General features: G+C 56.4%; 1 protein-coding gene across 1 annotated transcript in view; it reads left to right on the top strand.

Annotated features, from left to right (window-relative positions):
• RTN4RL1 (reticulon 4 receptor like 1) overlaps positions 1–7693 on the top strand; it is a 74245-nt gene extending 66552 nt beyond the window's left edge. Inside the window, exon 2 of the mRNA XM_037492471.2 lies at positions 4843–7693. Coding sequence (XP_037348368.2) covers positions 4843–6167 — 1325 coding nt within the window. The 3' untranslated portion in view covers positions 6168–7693. The remainder of the gene's footprint in view (positions 1–4842) is intronic.
• The last annotated feature ends 4547 nt before the right edge of the window (positions 7694–12240 follow it).

Here is a 12240-nt window from a genome sequence, read left to right as displayed (position 1 = left end):
GAGAAAGGGAAGAGCCAGTGGGCACAGGCATCTGCAGGCGAGAGAGGGCCAGGCTCTCTTGGAGCGACCCATTTTATGGGTGAGAAAAATGAGGTCCATGCAAGCAGAGACACACTGTTAAGTTGGGTTGCTGACAGATCTCTGGCTCCAAAGCAATAGCTCTTTCCATCGCCCTGGGCCTTGGTCATGGAGCCACCAGCTGTCCTGCCCAACCCCCATGTCCATGTCCTGCCATAGGGACAGAGGAGGGAAGCCCAGCACTGCCCTGGCTGGCTTCCTCGTCTCAGGGCTGGACGAGGCTGGGGTGAGGGGATGCCCACCAGGAAGTGGCCTGTGTTTGGGTGCAGTAGAAAGGGACGGTGCCAAGTGGCCTCAGGCGCCAGTAGCCCTGTGAGTACTACCGGCCTGGCCTGAGGCCATTATCTGACCAGCAGAGCCATTTGGTTAGCATCGATTGGCTTGGAGAGGAGCTTCTGGCAAGGCTGGGTCAGGGGGAGGGGGAGAACTCCGGCCTGTGCAGGGGAGAGGCAGGCTGCAGAGTCAGACAGACTGACCACCAGGCTGGTGAGTCTCCAAACCTCAGAGAGCCCCACAGAGCTACTTGGGGCTCACGGGGATGTCAGCCCATGGGGAGATGTAGGGAGGAGTAGTGCCTTAGGTGCCGGCAGGCGCCAGACTCAGGTGGAGTGAGGCCTGAAACCCTGGGACAAGGCGGGGCTGCCAGCCTGCTCCACTGGCCTGCTCACCACCTGTAGGCCTTGACCAGGCAGGGCCTCCCCCTGTGTGCTGTGTTTCCGCCTCTGAAATGCTACAGCACCCATGGGATTATAGAGAGGATTCCATGTAAAGAATCTGGTGCATGCGTAGGGCCTGGTCTTTCTGGGCTAACTTCCTTCCAGGGCTGGGTGGCCATGCTGGCCATCTGGCCCCGTACTGGAGCAGGGGCCCCGTCTATGCTATTTCCAGCGGGGAGCTCTCTTGCCTCTCTGGCATGGGGTGTCCCATCCAGATGAGCTGGTGCTATAGCCTCCTTGGAAATTCTGGCCTCTTGGAGGCTGAAAGAGGGAGGCTGGGGTAAGATGGGCATGCCTCCTGCTTTCCTGCCACAGTGTCTTTGCACATGTTATGCCCACTGCCTGGCATGCCTTTGCCATCCATTCCACAGGGTCCAATTCTGATAAAACTATTCATAAGCACATCCAGGGGCTGCTGAGTAGACTGGGTAAATGCTCGACCATGCTCAGGTCACTGAGCCCTGTCCCCACAACTCCCTGCCCAACAGGGGAGAGGTTTGGGTATTGGCAGGATGGAGGATATGAAAATAACACCGTTTCTCCTTTATTGTGTATACTGGATGCTGGCAGGGAAGCCGAGGGCTTCATGGAGGAGGGAGCACAGGGGCAGGAGGGGCCTTCCCTGAGCTTCCCTACACACCCACCTAGCTATGCCCACAGCCTGGCAGAACTAGTTGCCTATTCAGGCATAAGGCCAGACTGCTAGTATTGTGACACCCCCTGTTAAGTGCCCTTCCCCAGGCCCCGCCCTGCCCCGGCACCTTGGACACCCCAGGATTCTGGCAGCAAGTGTAGAATGGCAGGAGGAATGAATGAGCCTGTGGAGACAGAGAGATGTGGGTGGAAGGAGATTGGGTATGTGGAGCAGTCACACAGGTGCATGCCCCTGGGGAGGAAGGGGAGGAGGGGAGCCCGAGGAAGTCTGGGGTGGGAGCAGGGAGGGCCAGCCTTGCTCTTTTTAGCCCCCTCAGCCAGAGCAAGCGCTGCCCACCTAGGAGGGGGCGCAGGAGGCTGAGGGGAGGGGTATACAGTTCTTCCACAGAGACTTAGATCCCCGCTAATTTGCAATCTTAAAACCACAGCGAAGGCACAGGCCTCATTGTTAGTGCATTAATCAGCAATCAGTGGGTCAGGGCTCCCCTGGGCTGCTTGGAGGGGGCACAGGAGGAGCAGAGACAACCTCCCTAGAAAGAAACCTGGCAGGTGATGATCTAGGACTGGGCACCCCCTGGCTGGAGGAGGGGACAGAGGTGTGTGCTGTTGGCTAGAAGGGCAGGTTCAGGGCCTTGGAGGTGGGACCAGCTTTCAGACTTAAGTTTCAGTTGGAACCCGCCCCAGTGCTGGGGGCAGGGGGAAGGAGTAATGGCAAATGCAGCTTCCCTGGCTGAGTCCACTGGCCTTTGAGCAGTAGTGAGGGATGGGAGGCTCCAAGACTCAGCTGGGGGTTTCAACTTTGGGTCCTTCTTCTGAGGTCCTGCTTTCACCTCGGCCCCCCACCCCCCGGCCCTCCCACCCGCCAAAGTATGTTTGCATGCCCACTGCTAAACCCAAGCCTAGATTTTTGGGCAGTTGACCTGTACAGGACTTGGTCGGGGTTCCCCTCTGCCCCAACACCCCCAGAGGGCACCTGCTTTCTGCCTGAGGGGGCCCCCAGCTTCTCTGGGGATCATTCCAGAAAATCCCGTTTCAGGGCCTTATGGAGACAAAGCCACAACAGCGGTCTGCTCCCCCCAAATCAGGGGCAGGAGAACCCCCTCCCCCCCTCCTCACCACAAAGGGTAGTTCTGAGGATCAGAGGAGCTTGAGCAGAAGCACTTTGTAAACTCCATAAGCTGCACAAATGTCGAGTGGTATTAGCGCTGAGCCGTGCAGCTGCCCCGCCCCCCTACAGCGAGCTCGTTCTTAGCTGCCAGACTTAAGGGACAGAAATGCCTTTGTCTTTGCAGGCCCCCCCCCAGGGAGTGTCTGGTGTGCCACTGTGTGTCCTGCAAGCACAGCTGGTGGTGTGGCCTTGCCCCCTCAGCACAATGAGCTAAGAGGGGCGCCCTGGGCTCCCTCAGAGGGCCAGGCTGGGGCCTCCTCCCTGGGGCAGGGTTTCCAGCAGACATCAGCCTGAGCAGGGGCTGAGGAGTGACAGCAGAGAGCAGGGAGGGAAGTGCCAGCCAGAGAGGGCAGGACCCACCTCCTGGTCCTGGGGGTTGGAGACTTAAGGCAGTAAGCAGACTCCCCTAGAGTCAACTAGGGTTTGGGGTGTAGGCTTGCCTCCCATGTGGGGCGGAGGGTCCCTGGCCAGCCTGAGGTAGTCAGTGGAGCTAGAGGTCAGGCCCCAATTTTCACCTGGGGAGGTGTCATTTCCTACAGAGGGGGAAACTGAGAACTCAGGCTTGGCCCAGGGGCTGTTCTATGGTCAGGGTGATAAAAGGCACCGCAGGGGCTGCTTAAAGTGCAGCCCGACCCTGTCAGGGTCCTCACAGCTGCACTGCCACCACTGCTGCCACCACCACGGAGGTCATAATTGCTCTGAAATCGCAACTGAACCAATTATGCAAAAACCAAATTATGTACGATGATTTTTATGTGTTGGAAACGTTCGATCGAAGCTTGGTGATTACAGGGGGACGGGAAGCAGCTGCCACTCTCTGGGAGCCCATAACTCCCAACAGCTGGGAGCTGTCACTTATTTACAACGCCGTTTCTGCCAGAAATGAGGGGATGGCAGTGGCACGAAGGCCCACTCGGCCAGGAGCCTGGGACGGTGGTTGGGCGTCCCAAGAGTGGCGGGGAGGCCTGGTTCTCTCATTCTCCTTGCTCTGGGTACAGCTAGCAGCAGAAAGAATCAACCAAGCTGCCCCAGGCCCCTGACTCTTCCAGAGAGGCCCGGCTGAACAAACTGGAAGGGAAGAGGTAGGAGGCCAACCCTGTCAGAAAAGAGAGGGCTGCCTGACCCTGCAGGGTGGGGGGCCACAGTCCTGGAGCCTGTCCCCCCACCACAGGCGCACCCACGGGGCTGCCTGGGGCAGCTGCAACCCTGGAAAAAGGCAGGTAATGACGATCGTCCATAATGAGGCTGCTCCGATAATGAGCACGGGGCTATTATCAGACCACAGGCTGGACACATCCGAAAATAAATTATTTTAAGGATCCATTAACGAATGCCTAATTAATGCCCAATTAGAGAGACGCTACAGAGGAAATACTCTGGACAGTCCAGAGGCGAGGACTGGTTTGCAGCCACACAGCCTGGGAGCTGGTGTGAGCCGGGGACGGGGGAGGAGTCCCTAGGGTGGACTGGAATGGGGGACAGCCTCAGTCTGGCAGCTTCCTGGGCCTCAGAGCCCACCAGCCTGGCGCCTCCCTGAGCCTTCACACGTCTCCTCTCGATACATCTCACAGCTCTGTAAGGGACACCCATCACAGATGAGAAAGAGGGTGTGGCGTTGAGCACAAGGAAGGCACCGTAAATGAGATATCTTTTGAGATGAACTTTGGGGTCATGTATGCATGCTTCACTCACTATTGGGGGGTGATTGAAATAAAGAGACTCCTTGGGGCTCCATAGACGATTGCATTTACTTTGTTAGAACAGGAGTCTGCCCCGCTATCTGTTCACGCTGATCATGGGGAGTAAGTGGCAGAGCTGGGACAAAATCTAGAGGCGTCTGTGTCTGTGGGTGTGAGCCCTGCCCACCATGGCTAAGAGAGCCTGAGAGAGTGGGGCTCAGCAGCTGAGGGGCAGGGTTAGGGGTCTTAGGGTGGGACTAAGAAATATAGGGGTGATCAGGGCCTTCAGCTCCTGCTCACCTCACAACCCAGGCTGGGGTGGAATCCCCAGCCAGGGGCCAGCAGTATCTAGCCCCAGATGGGGCCCAGGCATGGGCCTGACCCCTGCTTTCTCATCAGGAGCCAGGCTCTCAGGGGGCTACCATCCCAGACTGTTGAGCCCCTGTGAGCTGGAGAAGGTGATGTGCCCTGCCCGCCCTGCACCGCACAGCCCCTGCCTCCCACCTCCCTGGCAGACCCTGACCTGACTGTACTCTCTCCCCACCAGGGTGCTGTGTGGAGCTGCTGCTGCTACTGCTGGCTGGGGAGCTGCCCCTGGGCCGTGGCTGCCCACGGGACTGTGTGTGCTACCCGGCGCCCATGACTGTCAGCTGCCAGGCGCACAACTTTGCAGCCATCCCCGAGGGCATCCCAGAGGACAGCGAACGCATCTTTCTGCAGAACAACCGCATCACCCTCCTGCAGCAGGGCCACTTCAGCCCCGCAATGGTCACCCTGTGGATCTACTCCAATAATATCACCTACATCGACCCCAACACCTTCGAGGGCTTCGTGCACCTGGAGGAGCTGGACCTCGGCGACAACCGGCAGCTGAGGACACTGGCGCCTGAGACCTTCCAGGGCCTGGTGAAACTCCACGCCCTCTACCTCTATAAGTGTGGACTCAGTGCCCTGCCAGCGGGCATCTTTGGTGGCCTGCACAGCCTGCAGTACCTCTACCTGCAGGACAACCACATCGAGTACCTCCAGGATGACATCTTTGTGGACCTGGTCAACCTCAGCCACCTGTTCCTTCATGGCAACAAGCTGTGGAGCCTGGGCCAGGACACCTTCCGGGGCCTGGTGAACCTGGACCGGCTCCTGCTGCATGAGAACCAGCTGCAGTGGGTCCACCACAAGGCTTTCCACGACCTCCGCAGGCTCACCACCCTCTTCCTCTTCAACAACAGCCTCTCTGAGCTGCAGGGCGACTGCCTGGCACCCCTGGGGGCCCTGGAGTTCCTCCGTCTCAATGGGAACGCCTGGGACTGCGGCTGCCGGGCGCGCTCCCTGTGGGAATGGCTGAGGCGGTTCCGTGGCTCCAGCTCTGCTGTCCCCTGCGCATCCCCGGAGCTGAGGCAGGGCCAGGACCTGAAGCTCCTGAGGGCCGAGGACTTCCGGAACTGCACCGGGCCAGTGTCCCCGCACCAGATCAAGTCGCACACGCTCACCACCACCGACAGGGCCGCCCGCAAGGAGCACCACCCAGCCCACGGCCCTACCAGGGACAAGGGCCACCCACACGGCCATCTGCCTGGCTCCCGGCCAGGCCACAGGAAGCCAGGCAAGAACTGCACCAGCCACAGGAATCGCAACCAGGTCTCAAAGGCAGGCTCCGGGAAGCAGGCCCATGAGCTGCAGGACTACGCTCCCGACTACCAGCAAAAGTTCAGCTTTGACATCATGCCCACAGCACGGCCCAAGAGGAAGGGCAAGTGTGCCCGCAGGACCCCCATCCGTGCCCCCAGCGGGGTGCAGCAGGCCTCTGCGGGCAGTTCCCTGGGGGCCTCACTCCTGGTCTGGATACTGGGGCTTGCGGTCACTCTCCGCTGAGGACCCAGGGCACCAACACCCAGCACTGCCACATGTCCACCGAGGAACAGAGTTTCTTTTCTTGTTTTTTACAAGTGGAGGATCTGCTGGGTTTCAGGCAAAGGCTGGTAGAGGCTTTGGTTGCTGTCTGGGCCCTGCCCGATGGATTATAAACCCAAAGTGTACAGCCCCGAGTGAGATGGTGTCGGCGCATCTCACCCAGCCATCCCAGCCAGCCCTGCCGAGCACCCACGGACGGCTTCTCTCCAGCAAGGTGGTGAAAGCGAATCCTTCATTAGCAACGACGGGGAGGAGCCCCACGGGAGCTGGGCTCTGTGGAATCCTGGTCATTTGAAGAGGCCTCAAGGGCCCCCGCCATTCCTAGAGGAAGCAGGACTCAGAGGGGGACAGACGAAGCTTACCCGGGAGGCTGGGCTGGCCAGCCGTCTGGGGGCACGCGAGCAGGTGGCATTCTGGCTCTTGCCTGACGTCACTTAGTCAACCTGCCCTGGATCCAACCGTGTGCCACCTTCCGTCCCTCCCTCAGGGGTAACGCCTCTCATTCCTGATGTCTCAGGCAGCCCTGGCAGCCCCAGGCCCAACTGCTGGGCTCCAAGAACCAACAACCAAAGGAAAGATCATCAGAGGCTGAAATTTAGAACTTCACTGTGGAATGAAGTTCTCACAGAAGGTGCAGTTTTATAATAATGTCCACTTATATATATATATACACACTCTCTACATATATATATATATACACACACACACGTGCACAGCCCCCACCCCCACTCCATACCAAACTGTATGTCTTCTCATGTTTATAAACTATACGGAAAACTATATCGGCTGAACTAAGGATTGTATTGGTGATTTCTAGCAAAAAAAAGAACTCTAGGATTTTTGTCTAGAATCCAAATCTGGCAAGGATAGTCCTCATGTAACCTGGGCTGGCCAGGGGCCTGAGGCGGAGTGTCGGTGGGGTGAGTCAGGGAGAAGGGGAGGCAGCAAGAACCACTTCAGGGGACCAATATTCTTAGGCACGGAGAGCATCACCTTGTTTTTGCGCCCAACACGAGCCCGTGTGCCTGAAGCGCTCAATCTCTCCCACTGTGCTAGCCGTTGGTGTCAGGGTCGACAAGCAGCTTGTTGGACGTCAGGGAGCCAGGCCTGGAGACGGGCTGGGTGCGACAGGAAGGAGGGGGCTCTGGGGTTCTCAGGCGACAGGCAAGGCGGCTCCCACAGTGTTAGTCCAACAGGCTAGGCGATGTCATCAGTCTAGCGTTTTGCCAGCGACGATCTGGACAGGCCAGGGAGACTCTGGGCATGAACCCAGGCCTCCAGCACAGCTCAGCTGCTGAATTTTTCCTTGAGGCTCTTTGATGGGCATCCAGGCAAAGGCCCTGTGCAGGGTAGCGGGAGGGAATGCATCCGGGGGCCTCAGCAGAAGGGGAAGAATGAGGGCATTTAAAGAACCATCTCAGGCACTTCTGCATTATGGAGGCCCTGGCCCTCCTGGCCCTTCTGAAGATGCCTGGGGATGGCAGAGGTCGGGGGGGCAGACTCAGGGGTCACAAGTTGGGGGGGGGTGCAGGGAATGGAACAGGTAAACCCAGATGGGGAACAGGGAAACCGGTCAAGTTCGGCTGTGCTGCTGGCTGGGGCCCAGGCGGGCACAATCACCTTTGTGTGCTGCACAAACCTGAATTCCCCACCAGAGAGATGTGTGTGAGGAGCAAGAAATGCTGATTTCAATTAAGAGAGAAAAATAATAATAAAAAATTCCCTTGGACGAGAATCCTGTTTCTCATTTCCTAACCCCGTGTTCCTGAAGGGGTAGCAGACACTAGGCCTGTTCAGGGCAGGTGAGCCTGGCTGGCACAGCTCTGAGGACACAGCATATTTGTAGGTGGGAGGAGCTGTGTGGGGCAGTGGCATGCTGACTCACTGGGACTCGCGTGCATGTGCACACTCCTATGCACGCATTTGCACATGAGCACGTGTGCACACACACGTCTCCGTTCTGTGGTTCTTCCCTCACCCGCATACACCATGACTCACTTCCCACACTCCGGCTGCTCTGGGACGGTACCATCTCTGTGCCTTTCCCTAGAGCAGGATGGTCTGGATCCTGTTCCCAGGAGCCTCAGCAGCAGCCGCTGAGTTATTGATTTGTAGGGTCTGTGGGGTGGCTAGAAGGAAACTGCTGATTCCTGGGGCCCAGGAGGCCAAGGGGCCAGCCCAGATAGCAAAGGACAGGGCCTGGAGGCTGCAGCTGCTTCCCTAGTTTCCGAGAAAGGCAAGAGTTCCCAGATGGAGGGAGGAGGGCAGTGCTTTCAGGCCTGGCTGGGCAAGTCCTCTGTGCAAGACTTGAAATGCACTAAAGGGAGTCTGGTGACGGCAGAACAAATCGTCTTTGGCCTGCAGTTGCTCCCAATGGTCGGCCCGTCTCACCCGGGCCAGTGCCAGCTCGCAGCTGTCCCTTAGAACCCGAGGATGTTGCTATGTTGTTGATTTCATTTCCAACTTTAGACAGCAGAGGCCTCAGTGGGAAAATCAAGAGTCCAGGCACTTTATTAAATTTTTTTAAAAAGACTTAGTAAGTCCTGTAATATGGAAGTGAAATGTCAGTATGAGAAATGCTAATGTTTTATAAATGGTCCCTTCCTGTCATGTGCAACAGTCTCTGGCTGATGACTGTTCTTAGAGGTGAGGCAAAGGTGCCCAGGACGCCAGGTGTATTTTTTTCATAAGCATATTTCTTTTTTTTTTTAAGGTTTATTTATGCATACAAGAGCTGGGGTGTAGGCCAGAGGTGCGGAGGGGTGAGAGGACTCACCAGAGACAGAGTGGGGAGCAGAACAGGCAGACTGACTGAAATATACTGCTGAGGGGAGCAGCGGGCGAGACAGGAGAGGTCTGCTGCGCCATGTGGGTCAACTGCAGATCGCTTCATAGGGCTGACACTTAACCCCTTGCGCCACCAGGGAGGCCCCCACCAGGTATATTTTTAAAGTAGTTTTCTCCTCTAAGAGGCAGAGGGAGTAAAAGCAGCTGCATTGTGTATGACATCACTTATCACTCAGCCGCTTGCGGGCCATGCAATTTCATAGTTATAACGGCAACGTTGTCCAAAACTTCAGAGCAGGTTGACAAATCAGGGGTGAGCAAAGGCTCTCTATTCATTAGACCCAGCGTCCCTCCTGGGACAGGAGGCAGGAATTGTGGGTCTCAGCCCCAGGGAATTCTGCCCTCCTCCAGGGGCTGAAGCTCCCCCCCTCTGTTCCTGATGGGGCCAGCCCTCCGCCATCTTTGCTCAGCACTTTCCCTAGGACCAGGGAGGAAGCCTCATCTCTTTTCCCTCTCTCCCCTGCTGCCATAGCCCACCACTCTGGGGGTAGCCTCAGCAGGGCCTGAGTGGCCACCGGTAGTCTCAGAATCTCTCCATACCTGAAGGCTCCCTACCCTTCATCCAACAAGTGCTGATCAAGGGCCTGCTTCTGTCAGTCATTGGTCCAGACTCCAGGGACATAAATGAAAAGTTATAGCTCTCCCTCAAGGAGATCAGAGACTAGATATGGAAATAAGTATGAGATTGGTGAAACCAGTCCCTACTAGCTTTCCTACCACCCAGAATGAGAATCGGTTGGCATATAGAAGTCAGGGAGGGCTTCCAGGAGGAGGTGATATTTCAATGGCTCTCAGAAGATAAGGAGGTGGCTGGAGAAGAGTATGGGGGACATTCCATGCAGCGGGCTGAAGGTATGCAGTAGCACCATGTTTGGGGCATCTGCAAGATCTGTGAATTGAAGACAGGGGACACTGGGGAGGTGAGGGAGGAGAGTCTGGCAAGGGGAAGTACAGTCACCAGGGGCTTGGACTCTACTTTGGAAGTGACGATGTGACACCCCCTTCTCTACCCCACATCCCCAACCTCTCTCCAGGCACATGGTCCCCACCATGGCACGCTTGCCAATGTTCCTTAATTGTGGGTTTCATCGTTGCAACTTGCCTCTTCTGCTCAGCCAGATCCTCTCTCGTGCCAGCAAGTTGCAGCGTTCCCTGGAAATGTGCCTGGGCCAGAGTCCCATTCCCAGACACCTGCTGCTTCCAAGCTCGGAGAGGGTCCCACAACAGTTTTGTCTCCCACGCGCCTTCCCTTCTCATCTACATGGGCTCTGCTCTCAGCCCCTTTCCTGGCTCTCCGTATGGCTGCCCAGAACCTCCTCAGCCAGCTCTACATGTGCAACTCTGGCTGACCATCCTCAATCCCCAGAACCTCCCCCAACTGCATCCCCTCACCCCCCTTCTCTTCTGCTAGGGCTGTTCTTTACCAGGGAGCCAAGAATCCCATTTAGCAAATGTTTACTCATCACCTAACTAATCACCCGGCACATGGCAAATGGGGTTCTAGAAGCTGTTGGCAGATTCCAGGTGGGCCTGGGGGGCTAGGAAGGCTTTTTGGAGGAAAATCTGCAAGGCCCCGGGTCACAGAGAATGAGTTTGCTGGGAGGGCTCCCTGGAGCTGGCTGGAGCCTCAGGACCTCAGGTAGCTCGAGGCAAACCCTCCCTCCTATTCTTACCCCCACCCCCAGGCCCAGCTGTTCCTGCTTTTGGGATCCAGCTCCTCAGAGCCCCTCCAAACCTCAACCCAGGGGACACCAGCCTCTCTCTGGCGTGCTCTTTGAGTCACCTGAGGACTGTGTACATTCTCATGGGGGCCAGCTAACGTCTATTGTGAAGCCTCCTGACCAGCCGCGGTCGCTGTCTGGCTCATGTCCCAGGCTGGCTCCTCGGCCTCACCTTCCTCCAAGCAGGAGTTTAGCCATTACTCCATTCTCTGTCACCATCTCCCACTATCAGCTTGTAATAGGCCAATTTTCTTTTACCTTCTGTCTACTTGGGAAATATTTCAAGAACCTTTGATTGTGCATTAAAATATCCTTTACAACTCTATGCTCCATATCTCTTTCTGCTCCTCTAATTGTCCCTTTTAACTCACTGCGCTTTCAGTATAAATCTCCCAGCCTCCTTCCTTTGCAGTCTGTTAATAAATACAAGATCTGAAAAAAACCAAAACCATAAACATCTATTGTTGGCTAAATAACTCGTAGCACAATCAGAAAACCAGGGAAAAAGGAAACTCAGCTTAATGACATCCCCCGGTGCTCCCTCACTCAGGGGTGCCTGTCTGTTTCTTCTAAGAGGCCACAGGAATCAGGGCAGTTTGTGGCCCATAAAAGTCCACTGGGCCAAAGGAGAAGCATGCCCCAGAGGAGATGGAGGAGAGGTGCCTTATGGTGTTTGTTTTTTAAGATTTTATTTATTTTTGGGACCGCCCTGAGGGCCCAGGGGTTAAAATCTCAGCACTATCAAGCTATCAAGCTATCACCAGCCACTGAGTTCGATCTTTGGCCAGGATCCTGACCCATATATGGTGCATCAGACCTCTTCTGTCTCACCCACTGCTCCCCTCAGCAGTGTATTTCAGTACATCTGCCTGTTCTGCTCCCCACTCTGTCTCTGGTGAATCCTCTCACACACACCCTGCTGCCCCCCCGCCCTCCCCACCCGCCCCTCTGGCTTACACTCCAGTTCTTTTTTTTTTAAGATTTATTTTTTTTTATTTTTATGCAAGAACCAGGGTACAGGCCAGATGTGCGGGAGGGTGAGAGGATTCACCAGAGACAGAGCGGGGAACAGAACAGGCAGACTGAAGAAATACACTGCTGAGGGGAGCAGCGGGTGAGGCAGGAGAGGTCTGCCCTGCCATGTGGGATTCTCGCCGGCCGGCCGGGCTCGAACCTGCTATGTAGAGGCTGCGGACAGCCTCACAGCGCTGTGCTCAACTGCCTGCGCCACCAGGGAGGCCTCCCACCTCAGTTCTTATATGCATAAATAAATAAAATCGTTTTTTTTTAACGATTCGATTCATCAGATTTACTGAAATACACGCTGTGGGGGGAGCAGCGGGTGAGACAGGAGAGGTCTGCTGTGCCATGTGGGTCACCTCCCTGGCCGGGGATCGAACTCAGGCTATCGTGGTGATAGCACTGAGACTTAACCCCTAGGCCACCAGGGAGGTCCTTTATGGTGG

Source organism: Talpa occidentalis, unplaced genomic scaffold (genome assembly GCF_014898055.3).
Source record: "Talpa occidentalis isolate TD23 unplaced genomic scaffold, MPIMG_talOcc4v2.1 talOcc4.7, whole genome shotgun sequence".
In the NCBI taxonomy this organism is placed as follows: domain Eukaryota; kingdom Metazoa; phylum Chordata; class Mammalia; order Eulipotyphla; family Talpidae; genus Talpa; species Talpa occidentalis.
Note: the sequence above shows the minus strand (reverse complement) of the source record. Positions and strands in the feature narration are given on the sequence as shown.